Source organism: Lineus longissimus, chromosome 5 (genome assembly GCF_910592395.1).
Source record: "Lineus longissimus chromosome 5, tnLinLong1.2, whole genome shotgun sequence".
Lineage (NCBI taxonomy): Eukaryota > Metazoa > Nemertea > Pilidiophora > Heteronemertea > Lineidae > Lineus > Lineus longissimus.
In genome coordinates, this window is record NC_088312.1 from 937,467 (window position 1) to 953,204 (window position 15,738).

The 15,738-nt window shown below is 45.4% G+C and overlaps 3 protein-coding genes across 3 annotated transcripts; all 3 read right to left on the reverse strand.

The window, feature by feature from the left end:
• Positions 1 to 1,572: 1,572 nt before the first annotated feature.
• LOC135487693 (uncharacterized) lies at positions 1,573 to 11,909 on the reverse strand. Its single transcript, XM_064771735.1, has 11 exons — positions 11,638 to 11,909; positions 11,378 to 11,470; positions 11,025 to 11,140; positions 10,602 to 10,712; positions 10,126 to 10,286; positions 9,386 to 9,513; positions 4,092 to 4,256; positions 3,318 to 3,410; positions 2,832 to 2,947; positions 2,465 to 2,575; positions 1,573 to 2,167 (listed from the first exon to the last, which is right to left on the reverse strand). The coding sequence occupies exons 1-11, from the start codon at positions 11,768 to 11,770 to the stop codon at positions 2,015 to 2,017; spliced, it is 1,380 nt and encodes a 459-aa protein (XP_064627805.1). The 5' UTR covers positions 11,771 to 11,909; the 3' UTR covers positions 1,573 to 2,014.
• On the reverse strand, positions 4,804 to 6,699 carry LOC135487417 (glutathione S-transferase-like). Its single transcript, XM_064771051.1, has 5 exons — positions 6,468 to 6,699; positions 6,033 to 6,137; positions 5,640 to 5,755; positions 5,225 to 5,332; positions 4,804 to 5,112 (listed from the first exon to the last, which is right to left on the reverse strand). Exons 1-5 carry the CDS (start codon positions 6,601 to 6,603, stop codon positions 4,951 to 4,953), a joined length of 627 nt encoding a protein of 208 aa, XP_064627121.1. The 5' UTR covers positions 6,604 to 6,699; the 3' UTR covers positions 4,804 to 4,950.
• Positions 7,036 to 9,412, reverse strand: LOC135487416 (glutathione S-transferase-like). Its single transcript, XM_064771050.1, has 5 exons — positions 9,034 to 9,412; positions 8,587 to 8,697; positions 8,030 to 8,145; positions 7,723 to 7,830; positions 7,036 to 7,537 (listed from the first exon to the last, which is right to left on the reverse strand). Exons 1-5 carry the CDS (start codon positions 9,170 to 9,172, stop codon positions 7,379 to 7,381), a joined length of 633 nt encoding a protein of 210 aa, XP_064627120.1. The 5' UTR covers positions 9,173 to 9,412; the 3' UTR covers positions 7,036 to 7,378.
• Positions 11,910 to 15,738: the final 3,829 nt, after the last annotated feature.

Sequence of the window (15,738 nt, forward strand, 5' to 3'; positions counted from 1 at the left end):
GGTTGTGCTCGTCCTCGTGTTCAACAGAACAGCTCTGGACTGTATCGGGGCCTTCTGGTCCCTGACACAGATCGAGGTTGTGCTCGTCCTCGTGTTCAACAGAACAGCTCTGGAATGTATCGGGGCCATCTGGTCCCTGGCACAAATCGAGGTTGTGCTCGTCCTCGTGTTCAACAGAACAGCTCTGGACTGTATAGGGGCCTTCTGGTCCCTGGCACAAATCGAGGTTGTGCTCGTCCTAGTGTTCAACAGAACAGCTCTGGAATGTATCGGGGCCTTCTGGTCCCTGGCACAAATCGAGGTTGTGCTCGTCCTCGTGTTTAACAGAACAGCTCTGGAATGTATTGGGGCCTTCTGGTCCCTGGCACAAATCGAGGTTGTGCTCGTCCTCGTGTTCAACAGAACTGCTCTGGAATGTATCGGGGCCTTCTGGTCCCTGGCACAAATCGAGGTTGTGCTCGTCCTCGTGTTCAACAGAACAGCTCTGGACTGTATCGGGGCCTTCTGGTCCCTGGCACAAATCGAGGTTGTGCTCGTCCTCGTGTTCAACAGAACAGCTCTGGACTGTATCGGGGCCTTCTGGTCCCTGGCACAAATCGAGGTTGTGCTCGTCCTCGTGTTCAACAGAACAGCTCTGGACTGTATCGGGGCCTTCTGGTCCCTGACACAGATCGAGGTTGTGCTCGTCCTCGTGTTCAACAGAACAGCTCTGGAATGTATCGGGGCCATCTGGTCCCTGGCACAAATCGAGGTTGTGCTCGTCCTCGTTTTCAACAGAACAGCTCTGGACTGTATAGGGGCCTTCTGGTCCCTGGCACAAATCGAGGTTGTGCTCGTCCTAGTGTTCAACAGAACAGCTCTGGAATGTATCGGGGCCTTCTGGTCCCTGGCACAAATCGAGGTTGTGCTCGTCCTCGTGTTTAACAGAACAGCTTTGGAATGTATCGGGGCCTTCTGGTCCCTGGCACAAATCGAGGTTGTGCTCGTCCTCGTGTTTAACAGAACTGCTCTGGAATGTATCGGGGCCTTCTGGTCCCTGGCACAAATCGAGGTTGTGCTCGTCCTCGTGTTCAACAGAAAAGCTCTGGACTGTATCGGGGCCGTCTGATCCCTGGCACAAATCGAGGTTTTGCTCGTCCTCGTGTTCAACAGAACAGCTCTGGACTGTATCGGGGCCTTCTGGTCCCTGGCACAAATCGAGGTTGTGCTCGTCCTCGTGTTCAACAGAACAGCTCTGGACTGTATCGGGGCCTTCTGGTCCCTGGCACAAATCGAGGTTGTGCTCGTCCTCGTGTTCAACAGGACAAGACACAATCACCTTGCTCCTTGAAAATCGACTTGTGGCGCTCGTCGAAGACAAGAGCAATAGAAGGGAACGTCTATGGAGAAGGAGGTGTCCGTGCAGATGGTTGGCTTCACCCGTGTCATTCCGAATATTTATCTCAAGTCCCATGTCGAAAAGGTCGTGTTCGTTGTAAATATAGCTTGAACTTGGCCTGATAATGGCAGGCTACAATATCCACTGCCATCTTGATGCTGATCGAAGTATAAAGCAATGAGGAGACAAACGTCTTATAGCCGATTTTGGAAATAGATTCTGGTATGGTTATTACTAGTACCTTTATTCTAGAATACTATATTGTCCATTTTGTGTTGATCGTAAACCTTATTGTATAATGGTTTGGCAACCACAGCGTTCTGGCGATTCAAAATCACCCTGCAGGGCAAATCTTCCACCAGACCATGGGAACATTTTCAAAAGGGTTTTAACTTCTTTAAGCCTGAGTCGCCTTTTTGGTCGAAGTCACCAGAATGGATTCTGAGTCGCCACAACAGCCATGTTGCACAAATGGTTGCTTTCGGTGGAAAGAAGTCACAAGAAGGGTCGTCAAGTTTCCATTTAGCTCATGACCATTGTGGCGACCAGAACCAACCTTTCTGGCACGGGTATACACAACAACCTCTCACAGATGGTGCTCGCCAACATCCCAATCCTCTTCCCTCTACGCTTTGCTCACATGGCGGTCTTGGGTCTCTTTGCGACCCATTCCTTGATACCAGGGAAGTTCTCCACACGCTCAAGGAGTGCCTTCAGATTCGGGTATGACGCAACTGCCTCTGGCATCCAACTCAGTATCTGCATCACAGCCAGGTCAGCCAATGAGAGCTGTAAACAAGAAAGGGTATTTTTTTATAGAAAAAGTCGGGAGAAAAATCTATCCGACTGTTCACTTGAGGAAATGTAATATAGCGTCCAATAGGTCTGAACAAGTACGATACTAATATAAGTGAGCTGGTGGATGACCAACTTGCCCGTCACTATAAAGGTAAAACCCCCAGAATTGGAGCATTTTGTTTTTTGCACATCAATTCTACAACCCTGATGTAAGCTCCGTGTAGTTCCAGGAAGCCACTACAGGCCAAACCGCCATCAAACTCCCTCGACCATTTCATTTCTGCCTACCTTATCACCAACAAAGAATCCTTTTCCATTATTGTTCTTGGTTAGTTCCTTCTCCAACTTTTCCATATGAACGGGTAGTTTCACCTCTTGAAAGTTCTTTTCGAGTTCGGCCTGAAGAAGAAAAATACCGGTTACATGAGGGTACAAAATGAGAAGCAACATTTTTCAAGGCTGGCAGAATTCACCTTGCAAAAGTCAGTATGAAGTAATTAGGAATCCATCGTAAGTCAAATATTGTTGTACAAAGCAGTCAATGTGATGCGGCGTGACAACTCCCCTGCCCATGTAATGTGTGTTCTCACCGAAGTGTATGGAGCCTGTCGCCGAGGCGTTGAGTGAAATCTTACTGAAATATGTTTTTTCTTGCCTTTCTGACGTCGTCTTTTTCTTGGTGCACCACTATAAAATCTTTCATTAGATCCCTCGTGTGCTCGCAGGCTTCATCTATTCTTGCTGTTTCCATTGGGTTGCTGCCATTAAATCCTGAAAGAAAGAATTTCGCCAAATGTCTAAAATATCGTTCAACTCGATTCTTGTGACAAATGGATAAGTAGAAAATAGTGGTCCTTATTTCTGGTACATGTATCAAAAAATGACATAGCTGAGGGATAGGTGGATGCTTTGCCAAATCTGAATTGGCACTATGGCCCACTGAATAACGATGTCGATCATAACACGATGGTACAAATTATATTCTGGTAGCAAAGTTTAAAACAATACGTTTTGCTAGTCATCCTCGAAAATCCTCGTATCCTCCTCCCCTCGCACACGTGAGTGCCGAGTGTTGGCTTGAGCTTCAGGATGTTTGCTAGTAGGCCTCTTCGCTTTAATCTGGTTGGAATACGTAACCTACCATATATGGTTGCCAGATATTTAGCAATGGCGAAACTCTGTGTAAGTTTTACTCCGTCGATTTCCAGGACTGGGACAGTTCCATGAGGCATTTCTGAAATGGAATGCATCGTATAAAAGATACGTCAGTTCTGAGGCTGATCATGAACAAAACCATTACAATGCAATAATGGAGCAGAAAAAAAAATATTTGGACTTAGAATTTTTTTCGTCCTTCAGATTTGAATATTTTCACAAGTTCAAAATTCTGAAGAATTTTCAATGCCAATTTTTTTGGGGTTGATGATATTTCTTGATTTTGAGCAGAAAAAACAGGTGAAAAAAATATCTGTATAGCATGATAAGTTTGCCGCAATCCATTTCTAAACAGAAATCATGGCAGCATTCGTCTTTTCACGGCAATTAGGCCCTATGGTCGGGTTAGAGGGGTAAATTTGGTCATTGGGACCGCCCAATCCAGTGATCGTGGTCTGGTAACCGGGGTGGTCGTGTTACCGGGGGCCTTGTAATGGTAATTAGAGAGGAAACCATTCGGGACCGGCGATTCTTGGTCGTCATAGTGGTGTGGTCGCATTACCGGGGTGGTCGCCGACCGGGGTTCCACTGTACATATATTTCATGCTGTAGGCCTTTACCGAATCCTGCTGGCTGTTTTATAAGGCCTTTATCATTTAGGTAGTAAGACAGAAGTATATACCACCGTACATCCCATCGACTGCTGTCTGTTAGCTCGCGCGGCAGCTTCGCCCACATCATATAATACTACAACACTTACGTGCTTTTGCTGCAGGCCAAGTCGTCTCTCTGTCGTAGCGAATGTCCTCATACTCTACCCCAGCCGCGGCGAAGATCAGCCGCGAAATCTCGGCGAAGCCCCTGGCATTGAAGTAGTGAAGTTTGTAGGACGGCATGTTGAAAAACCTGGAGATGTTGCCTGGTCAGAGGAATTGCAACGAATTCCCTAAGCGCAAGGTCGTTCAATGTCGTTGTCTTGCGTAATCAGTTGGCCTATTTAGGCCTACAGGCCTAATCATGCTTAATGATTGTAATATCGAGGACAACCTCGATTTATCTCTTATGATAACCATAATTAAAGAAGAGATTTTTCGGTAATGGCCTTGCTCTATAATCGATTTGTATAACTTGCCCCTGGGAATGAAGTCATCACGAACTATTGATAGTCTGCGATGGAATTCATTTCGTAATTCATGGTTGAGTGCTCCTATGATAAAGTTCGGTGAGCTCGTCGTGGATCAGGGCGCTGCAGGCATGCATGGTAAACCCATTCTTTAAGGAAAACTTATTCGCATGCCCAGTTCTCATGGAAACTGCATTCATAGGCCGGTTTTCATGGAAACCGCATTCATATGCCAGTTTTCATGAAAACCTTATTCACGGGTCAGGTATTCATGGAAACCTTATAACAAAGTAAAAGACTGTTATAACGCTGTGATGACAGAATAAAAGCTATTTAATGTTGCCATAATGATAATGTTACAGGAATTCATGTACCGGCGGAAATTGTCCCCCTGCCCATTTTCCCAGATGGATGAAGTATAACTTTTCACCAGGGGGTAGAATTTCCTTTTACACCTTGGATTCAAAGCAGCTGTGTCATGAGAGTCCAGAGAGTGTTATTTTTTTGCTTTTTGTCTCTTTGCGAGCCAATCTCTGATGCCAGGATTTTCCTCAACGCGACCGAGGAGGTCTTTTAGTAACGGTGGTAGCTCGGCAGGCGGCTGGTGGGGAACCCAGTCACAAAGAAACTGATACACGTGGATGTCAGCCAATGTGATCTGGAAAAACGAAAGGAACGCAATTCGAACTGTTCGTGCATTATCAGTTTTGTGGGCTTTGAGTACAGATCCTCTCAGATCAACCAGAAACTAAAAGGCATGGTTATCTTACCCCAGTTCCCACGATGAAGCCTGTCCCACCATTGTTAGCCTTGAGCGCCCCTTCTAATTTTCCCAGCAGAGTGGGCAGCTTGGATTGAAAGCCTTTTGCCAAATCAGCCTGAAAAATGAGTAGACTTGTACTGTAGGCTTTCCGTCATCATCATCAGAGGCACATTTGGTCGTAGTTTCTACTCTCCGAAGGATCACCGCTGTTTCGCACGTCTTTGAGCGATTAAGACACTCAACCCCAATGTGCTTCGTCCTTCAAACGAGACATATACAACCTAGGTCCTTCTACCTAGTGCCTATATGCCAGAACAAGCAAAGGACCGCGTCCAAATGGACATTAGCTTGGGATTTGCTACTCTCATTGACTTATGATGGTATCACTTTGGAGCAGGGATATACATTGCTATTTCACTTGCCTTTTTTCCTTCGTCTCTTTCGAGGCGCATCATTATCAAATCCATCGCCAAGTCCCTAGTTTGTTCAATGACTTCATCGATTCTTGCTTCTTCCTTGGAATCTTTACCATTGAATCCTGAAATCAAACGTGTAACCCGAGATGATATCAGGCTAACAAAGAAACACCCACGCCCCCGGCCCCAGTCTGGTTGTGATGTTTCACACTGAAGCAGCCATCCACCATTTGGTGTCCGGTCTTGCTGTGGGAGTCTTACCCAGTCTATACCGGTACATAGCGTATCCTCAAGAGACAATCATGGCGAAGTCTCTTGTTATGTTCTAAAACTACAGGCAAACTGAATGGATTGATATGATCAACCCTTTGCGGAGGGCAGTCGTTGTCCTATACGTACGAAATGTTCGAGCTAGGAATTTAGCAATGGCGAAGCTCTGTGAGAGCATCAGCACTCCATCATCACCAATGACTTCTAAGACGGGAACAGTTCCATGAGGCATTCCTGGAGAAAGTAACGCCTTATTATATCGTGTACTAACTTCTGAGTAGAATTTTAGTTAGATCAGCAGTCTCTTAGACTGAGATACAGTATTCGTCTTATATTTGCCGATCTGCTTCGAGCTGCACCGCATATACATGAACAGACAATCTGCTGATAAACCCACTCAGCTGATCACAGGGCACCAATAATACAAGCTATACCCCGGACGCCGTGGAACAGCCTCAATCCTCCCACTGGGACGGGCTATGCTTAGGATGACTAGCACTGCCTCAGAAGTTTAAATACGCATGCTGGGTACGAATTGTGACATGCCACCTCTTATTACTTAACTCTTTTTTGCCTCCTGCCATTCTGCGCCTCTTTGGTAGCGAATGTCTTCATATTCCTGATGAGCGGCAGCAAGCAGGAGCCGAGGTAACTCGCCCAGGCCTTCGGCATCGAAGTAATGCAGCTTGTATGTGGTCATAGTTAAAAACTCAAGGATCTTGCCGTTTTCTGTCCAGGCTACAAGATCGTCAGGACCCAACTGGTCTTTAGACAGCTTGAAATTGGTGGAGCCAGTGCAGCCATTTGGAATTGATGTTCGGCTTTGTTATGAAACATGCTTCATAACCATTAGCTTATGAAACCAGTTCACAGTGACTTGCACATTTCTGTTCAAAAGCAATTTTACAAGCGAATAAAAAGTGTTGTAATTTGGTTTATGAAATAGCAATCAAAGATCATTGTCAAGATAAATGGGTAATGAGCGTCACCTTTTTCATATCGCAAACATTTTCAATCGTACGTTATACCATATACTATAGTACTGAGCTTTCCTAAAGTTTCATGCAGACATCCGTGCAGGGGACTCGACACAGGAGTCCAAAACAGTCAGTAAGAGATGAATGGGAGGACGTTTTTATCATTAGCATATTCATCACTTCATTTAATTGTTGGTCAACTGGTCCTTTACAATAAACTCTTTGAGTCACGACTTAAGTTCATTGCACTACAAATGCTACTACAATATATACTACATGACACCCAAACACTGGGTATATTTGCAATTCGTGCTCTTTATAAAGTTGCACGAAGTCGCCGATATGTGTCTCTACTATCTCGCAGTATATCGTCACAGTTCCCACTTGTACCAGTACCACACAGTCAATCAAGATCCTGCCATTCCAATCGGGGATATTATTCGGCTTGATTCCACCGACTGGGTCCCAAGCCACTGCAGGCCGGTAACTGTCCTCTCTTTAATGGTCGGTCTTCGGTCTTATTTCAAGCCACTTCTTGATGCAGTGGATCTCTTCAATGCGAGCATTGAGGGCCTGTACCTTTGGACAGCATACCAGGCACTCAGCAGGCATCCAACTCGATGTTACTGCGTAAACCTGAAGGTCGGCAAGACTGAGCTGAAAAAGGAGCAACGAAGTTTATCTTAACCGCATGGGATGAATGGAATTTGACCATTGTATCGATTATGAATCCGAACAAGAATAGCAATCTTCTGTTCCCTGGACATTCTATCCTAGGACATTTCGAACTTCTACACCGGCCTCAACAGTATGTTTATTTCCGATGAGGTTTTGCTACCAACCTTGTCGCCCACAAAGAATCCATCTCCACTATTGTTCTTGAGGAGCTTCTTTTCCAACTTCGCCAAATGCACTGGAAGCTTTACTTTTAGTTCTTCCTGAATTTTTTCCTGAAAACAGCGACAACAAGCATTTTATTTTCATATTCCAATTTCAATTTTGTGCGATTTGTGCAAGAAAAGTTCAGGGAAACATTGCGAGAGATACAACTTCTTAAGGCTAAAAGCTATTAGAATACGTAAACACTTTTCGTCAAAATAAGCCTAATCATTGCCATGAACCAATGACACTACCTTTGATTGAGTTTACCTTTTTGTTTTGGTCCTTCTCGTAATGCATAACTAGAAGGTCTTTGATCAGGTCTCGTGTAAATTCCACGATTTCATCTATTCGTGCTCCTTCCAGCGCAGTCTTCCCATTCAAATCTAAAATCAAGATGAAAGTAATTTAAAGGTTATGAAGATTACTCTTACCGGAAGTTGATATTTCGCGTGTCTCTTCGCCCTCGTCTGTATGACGTCACGTACTATCACTATAGCAACGCTATGGTTGTGTTGTGAGAGTGTTTTCACGGTCAGCGATGTTGGAGGGCAGAACAATGATTTGTCGTGCCTGACTTAACACTGAATCAAATGCTGTCATGGTCATTTGGACTTGCTTTCTTTTATCTGTCCCTCCAACATGACAGGTAATGAGGTCACGTGAAACCACACCATTGTGATGAGCTGGCATGTCAGGACAGCAGTGTTTCTCGCCATATATATAATTCCCGTTCCTAAACTTAAAAAAAACGAAATCTTAAACATTTGGAAGGCAATTGAGTCTGACCATTTACCGAGGCCATTCTTTAAGAAGAGCCAACTTACTGAATATCACCGCGAGATATTTAGCAATGGTAAAAGACTCCGTCAGCATTACTGGCCTTTCTGATAGGCCGTCGTCGATTTCTAGAACAGGTACCGTCCCATAGGGCATATCTGCAAGAAAGGTTTAAGAAATGTGTCATTATTGACAAAAGAACGTACATGTACTTCGTGTTTTGAAAAAATGTTTCTTCTCGTCAGTTTGTTTATGGAACACGTGACCACTCGACCCTGTTCGGAAATATGTGTCATGTGAGAAGAAGGACAATATTGATAGTGGTCTAAATGGTGATCGAAACAATCATTGATCGATCGCGTAACGCACGACAAGTGGTCGGCCTTAAATATCATGGTCGACGCGGGCAGTGCGCAGTTCAGACCGTGGTGGCATGCTATGACGCGACACGAAATAGTTTGATGGCATTAGTTTTAAAGAAAGAAACCACTCACTCTTTTTTGCTTCAGGCCAAGTCGTCTCTCTCTCGTAGCGAATGTCCTCATACTCTACCCCAGCCGCGGCGAAGATCAGCCGCGAAATCTCGGCAAAACCCTTGACATTGAAGTAGTGAAGTTTGTAGGTGTGAGGCATCGTAAACAAAATAGAAGACTTCCCTTGTAAACTCCAGCCTGCATGCAAAATGATATCGATCGAATGGGGTCACGTTTTTCTACTGACTGAGCATTGAGCATTGATAGTGCAATAACCTATTCGGGCCCCCATGGCCAGTATTGTTCGTCCATTATATTCAACGATACTCGCGTATTTAATTATCTCATGTGAGGAGTCCTTGAGGTGACATACGAGGCCGATATCTGTTTTGCAGCGAGAGGATATCTGGCCTGTCTCCACATGTGTGGCAACAGGCCCTTGTCCGTAACGACGCGCCGTAGAATAACAAATGGCGTGGACAGTACCACGCGGGAAGAGCACTGTGGAGACAAGCCTTTGACGTTCTGCTGATTATCATGCCTAGCCTGGACTCCGGGACAGTACATTGCTTCATTCTAATGGATCTCCATAAGGTGAGGGACGAGGCCGATCCACTGCGTCCAGATTGTAGCACTGCCACGAATCAAGGAGGAGAATGATAGTGCGTCGCTATGACGTTCTTCGTGGACTCGCACAATGCAACATTAAATAAAGATAAACAAAATGGTCACATTTATTAATTATTTTATTTGACAAAATTGACAAATCAAAACTGCCTTCATATTTTACGGCTATGTTTTGAGGCAAGTGTGGCTTCAAAACGACAAAGTACTCAATTTGGCTTGAACGTCCTCTGATGAGATCATAAGCTTTGATGATGGAGGTTCATGGAGCGTATGTGACTGCCGCTTTACGGGGTGACGACAAGACAACACATAAGGACGGGATAAGCGACCAAGTGCACATAAGTAACTACATTGTACATGTAAACGGGAAATCACCTTTTTCTGCAACCTAAAATGCTTGTGCGTGGTGGTTGATGTGTCCATGTGAAGGAAGGCTAACGTTTATTTGATGCATTTATAAGTGCACTATAGGAACATTGACCGCACTAGTTAGTGGTAACTGGTCTCTTCTCGAGCCATTCCTTGATGCGTGGGATCTCCTTAATGCGACCGAAGAACGCGAGACATTTCGGGAATGTGGCGAGTACCTTCTCCTGCTCAGATACCCAGCCCAGCACATGAAACAGTTGAATATCAGCGATCGAGAGCTGAAACATAAAGAATGTGTCTTTCGTCAATGAAAGGATAAGCGCCCCCTGAATCTTTATACTTAGTCAACTCCTACGCCTCCCCTCTCCACCGCACCGCAGGAAACCTACTTGGCTATACAATAAATCAAGATTAACTGCTTGTGAAATTGCATACTATTTACCAAGAAACCTCATGTTGGAACAACAAGTAGAACAGTATTTCAACATTAGAGCCGGCAAATCAAAAATTACGCCCGTGACGTAGCATCTGTATATGGAACAGGGGTGATACTGATATTTTGATATGTCAAACTTCGTTTCTAGGCAACTTACTTTGTCTCCCACGCAGAAGCCATCTCCGCCCTTGTTCTTACACAGCACCTTCTCGAAATTCCCCAAGTGCTTCGGAATTTTTATATCCTGCATCTCTTTCAGGAGTTCTTTCTGAAATGCATAAAGTGTTGAAGGTATATATGTATATATAAAACACGGAACATCTCATGATAGTACATCATGGAGTGTTGACGGAATGCAGTCTAGAGCAACGTGTTCAAAAGGCACACGTAAGAGCCCCCCCCCCCCCCCCCCCCTCTTCATTCCGACTCTCATGGGTTTGCGTCACCACTCTCCGGCTTCACCAATAGAGTGAACTACAACTGTCCAGTGGAAAGTGACAGGATGACGACAGCTTGGTGCAGCCTTGAACAATGACATTGTTCACAGCCCCCCCCTCCTCACCCCGTCAGTAATAAGTACCTTTTTGTCCTCATCCTTCTCGAAATGTACACCAATAAAGTCTTTCATCATGTCTCGTGTATGTTCTATCATTTCATCAATCTTTGCCTCTTCCATTGAGTTGCTGCCATTGAACCCTGAAGTTAAAGTTCATACACTTCATCAAAACCAAAATACATGTATATGCTGATACAGATGTGCGGTGAACTCTTATAGTTAAGGACACAATTAGATTCGGGGGGGGGGGGGGGGTTAAAGAATTAAAGGAGTTTCACAGTCAAATTTATAGATATTTCGGGAACAAAGGTCGAAGGTTCGTTCGTACCACGACCCCCTTGTCGACGCATGTGCCTCACCACACCACCCGCACTTACCAAACGTTCTTGCAAGATATTTAGCAATGGCAAAGCTCTGGCCAATCATCTCGCCGTCGACCTCCAGGACGGGGACCACTCCATAGGGCATCTCTGCAAACATTCAAAATATGCATGTGAGTTTCATGATCGTGGTTCAACAACCGGGCAGGTCGGCAATTTTCCGGAAACTGCGAAGATGGTAATGGTGCCGGGTCGATACCACAAGCCCAGCTACACGGGCGAAAATGCATGCACATCTATCTAGCGTAAATACTCACTTTTTTTTGCTTCACGCCATGTCTCCCCATCGTAGCGAATGTCTTCATACTCTACCCCAGCCGCGGCAAAAAGGAGACGGGAAATCTCTGCGAATCCCCTAGCATTGAAGTAGTGAAGTTTGTAGGACGGCATAATGGAGTATCGTCTAGCTCGGCCGAGTGTTAAAGCTGTACAGCGAGGTGATGTATGTAATACGCCCGGGAACACGGGAAATGTGTCACGTCGATAATGGATTTTGTCGAGTCACCCCGACATTGCATAGGCACGTCCGATCAACTGTATTGTACAGTCAATAAATTATTCCAGGAGACCGGCTGAGCGAAAAGATATCACAAGCTATAGCATGTTTAATCACGCTTTGGTCACAATTGGGGCAGTCATTTCGTTTTGTAGGCTTTCCCGTCCAATATTTTATCATAAAATATTGTTTATGATGTAACAAGAATCGGGGAAAATATGAGGCGAGGCGGGATGTCTTTGACAACTCGGACTAGTTCTTGACGGTAGGAGTGAAGTGGACTTGGCGCCTTTGGCAGACTTACATTCAATATATATTTTACACCAAAATATTGCCAATGAGATAGGCATTTTTTACAGAAGGTGTGTTACGTGGTTGGGAGTTGAGATAGACAGATGTCAAACTTTGTCCATAAACTGAGTTAGGCAATTTGTTTAGGAGCATGACTGGAGTAGGCCTATCGATCAATGGATACAACTAATTATGGTGAGCCACTCGAAATTTCTTTTCACCCGAGACATTCTTAGGAGGTTCAACGTTTCCTCTGCCAATCATATACGTTTGAAACGTTTCTTCGGGGGGCTTTTTCGCCTCTGGTTCAGAGTCAGTCTGACTTTCTTCACTATCGTACACGTCCTCCAACGTCCTGTTGACGAGGTAAGTGGACTCGTTCTCCATTCGTTGGTAGACCCTGTCCACCGAGTGGCGGATCAAGTGGGCGGTCAGTGGCATGTCCTGAGTCGCATCTAACGCCTCGTCCAATGACTGGTTTCTGTGTCTCCTAGGCAAAGGCGCAACCAGTGCAGTCGCTGCCGGGGTGAAACTGTGCCGCAGCCTTTCTGACTTTGTTTTAGCGGCATCACGACGCAGAGATGTTGGTGATAGCGATGGCACGTTAGGCCGGTTGGAACCAGGCCTCGAATGCGACCCTCTCCGGTACGGCTGGGGCGAACCATCAGGTGTGATTATACTATGGCCCTGCTTGGCCTTGGACGTGTTGAGGCGCTCTAATGAGTCCAGACTTCCCCTCCTTTTCTGAATCACTTCAAGTCGTTTCTCAATCAGCCGCGATGCTCCTTTAAAGAACTGAGGAGCAATGTGTTCCTTGTATTGGCGTTGTAAAACAGGACTGGCGGTTGGTGTGGGGCAGGTTGATGGTGGGTTTGATTTTGGTCTCTTCACGTCAGGGTCTATGACCAGATTATCAAGATAGTGCCTGAGGCACCTCGATGAGGGTGGTGCTGGCCCAATATCAGGCATGTGAACCTGTGCCCGCCCCCATGCGGCAACTGTAACACTAGCTGACCGACTTTGGCTCATGGGTGATGGCGACAATGCCATGACATCTGGTGGAGACAGGGATGGAAAACTCAACAATTCGGGAGTCGATTTCTAATCTTCTTTTAACACCATAACATGAGGTTTTCTGAAATAGTACAAACATGTGTCACAATCAGAAACAGTACATCACAACCATACTTGTAGTATACAAATGTCCTCAAATTTGTCTTTCCTACAACATGGTCTTACACGGAGAACTAAAACCTACATATTACTGTCACACAGATCATTGAAAGCAGTCCTAAATATTCTCACAACTTAGTACATGACATAATGATATTGGTACTGTAAAATCGCTGGGAGACGTTGCTCCTATACACAGAGTGCATGCTCAATGCATAGATGTACGCATCGCACGAGGCGCGCACTCATCGAAACTTCTGGCGAAGCATTCAAGACAACGGACAATCAAACCTTGATTTTGATGTACACCTTTAACTATTCTGAATGACAGTGGGCTAGGGGTTTCTATACATATTTTGCTTTTACCTGAATCTTGAAACCTCCCGATTCAAACCATAAAGAGTTACAAAAAACCCACAAAAAAGAGGGACGAAGTCCGCGAAGACCTTCCCTGACAAATCGAAAATGGCTGAAGCGCATGTTACGTCATCGCAACTCACGACGCGGGGTTGTCTCAGCGCGCGCGCAAGTTAAAGTTAGCGAAAGAACATGTCAAAGGTGACGATAGGCAAATAACTGGGAAAATAGGCGCAATATTCAAAACATCCTCCGGGCGCCAAAGGACGCGCTTATGATTATAACGCGGACGCATTAATTTTTTATGATATAGCAATAGAAATGTCTATAATAGACTAAACTTGGAATGACGGAATATGATGATGGAATATGGGGCGAGACCAATAGGCACAAAAACACAATATCTATTGGTCCTTATGAACCACCTCCTCACTTCCAACGAAATCACTGTCCTCACCATCACACTCTAGGATAGGAACACATCTCTGAATTGAACGATTCCTGAAACCGGTCTTGACTTTGACGCGAACATTGCGGATGACACCGTCGTCTCCAGGGAATACTTCTTCGATTCGACCTAGCTCCCATTGACCGCGCACTGCACTTGGATCAACCAAAAGGACAATGTCACCAACCTGAACCTCTCTGTCCTTCCGAAGCCACTTAGACCTTCTTTGCAATGTGGGCAAATATTCCCGAACAAACCGTGTCCAAAACTGATTTACCAAACTCTGGGTAAATTCAAATCTCTTGTGGAGATTTTTGGTTGGGTTGAATGGACCTTGTGGCGTTTCAGCCGATGCTCTTCCAAGAAGAAAGTGGTTGGGCGTTAAGGGCTGTAAATCATTGGGATCATTTGAACTATAACCCAATGGCCTGGAGTTGACCAGATTCTGGACCTCCGCGAATACTGTGGACATTTCATTCCACGTGAGGGTTTGTTGTCCAACAACTAACTTGAGACCTTTCTTGACCAATTTTACAAGTGATTCATAAAATCCTCCCTGGTTTGGACTTAGAGGGGTTATAAAACGCCACTTGACTTGGTGGAGGACGGCAAACCTTTGAATTTGCTCTCGCCCTTCCTGTACAAGTTTTCTTAGCTCCTTCTCCGTGCTGATAAAGGAGCTACCATTGTCTGAGATGATAGTTGACGGCCATCCATGATGCGAGACAAATCTCCTGAAGGCATGGAGAAATGCCTGAGTGGACAAATTTTCCACAATCTCAAGATGTGCTGCCCTTACAGTACCACAGGTGAAGATGGCTCCCCAAGCCTTCGTGCTCTTATTTCTACCACATTTGAGGAAGAATGGACCAAACAGATCAAGGCCTGTAGTACTGTAGACTGGAGCAAACAATGCAAGACGCTCACTGGGTAGGTCAGCCATCCAAGGGACCAGTGGAGACTTGCGCAATTTCCTACACACCACACAATCTCTAACAATCTGACGTGCCAAATTCCGACCTCTCAGAAACCAGTACTTTCTCCGGCCATGGCAGAGAGTACTTTCAGACCCGCAATGTCCATTTTTCCAGTGGACATTCCTCATCAACAATCTGGAAATGTGGCAAGATGCTGGGAGGAGAAAAGGATGATTTTCATCATAGGACAGCGGAGACTTGCGAAGACGACCTCCTACCCTGAGCAAACCCTGATTGTCCTAAAAAAGGGAGCCAGATCCTTGCAACGAGTTTCCCAATCAATGAGCCCTCTCTGCGCAGTAGAAACCCAGTACCTTTCAGCTCTTTCTCGTTCTCCTGGTTCAAGCTCTCCGGTCTTTATATCCTCCTTTCTTGCCCTGGCCCTCAGATTACCAAAGAAGCGGAGGCACAATGCTGTCACATTGATAAGTCTAGGCCAACTTGAATAGTCTTCACACTTGATTGGTGGAACAATCTTCACAGCTGATGCAGACATATTGGGGGGTTGTCTTTCCGGTCTCTTCTCACAATCCCTTTCAGCAATCTTCGACGGCTGAGCTGGCCAATGTGTCTCTCCTTTCCTCAGAAACTCTGGCCCCTCAATCCAGCGACCGGC

Coding starts and splice junctions, on each gene's coding strand:
- LOC135487417 (XM_064771051.1), bottom strand. CDS start 6,603: ATGACCACATACAAGCTGCATTACTTCGATGCCGAAGGCCTGGGCGAG. Junction 5,333..5,639: donor AAAGAGACGAAGGAAAAAAG/GCAAGTGAAATA, acceptor CTCATTTTTCAG/GCTGATTTGGCAAAAGGCTT. Junction 5,113..5,224: donor GCTTCATCGTGGGAACTGGG/GTAAGATAACCA, acceptor TCGTTTTTCCAG/ATCACATTGGCTGACATCCA.
- LOC135487416 (XM_064771050.1), bottom strand. CDS start 9,172: ATGCCTCACACCTACAAACTTCACTACTTCAATGTCAAGGGTTTTGCC. Junction 7,831..8,029: donor AGAAGGACCAAAACAAAAAG/GTAAACTCAATC, acceptor CGCTGTTTTCAG/GAAAAAATTCAGGAAGAACT. Junction 7,538..7,722: donor GATTCTTTGTGGGCGACAAG/GTTGGTAGCAAA, acceptor CTCCTTTTTCAG/CTCAGTCTTGCCGACCTTCA.
- LOC135487693 (XM_064771735.1), bottom strand. CDS start 11,770: ATGCCGTCCTACAAACTTCACTACTTCAATGCTAGGGGATTCGCAGAG. Junction 11,141..11,377: donor ATATCTTGCAAGAACGTTTG/GTAAGTGCGGGT, acceptor CTTTAACTTCAG/GGTTCAATGGCAGCAACTCA. Junction 3,411..4,091: donor TTGGCCTGCAGCAAAAGCAC/GTAAGTGTTGTA, acceptor ATTCCATTTCAG/AAATGCCTCATGGAACTGTC.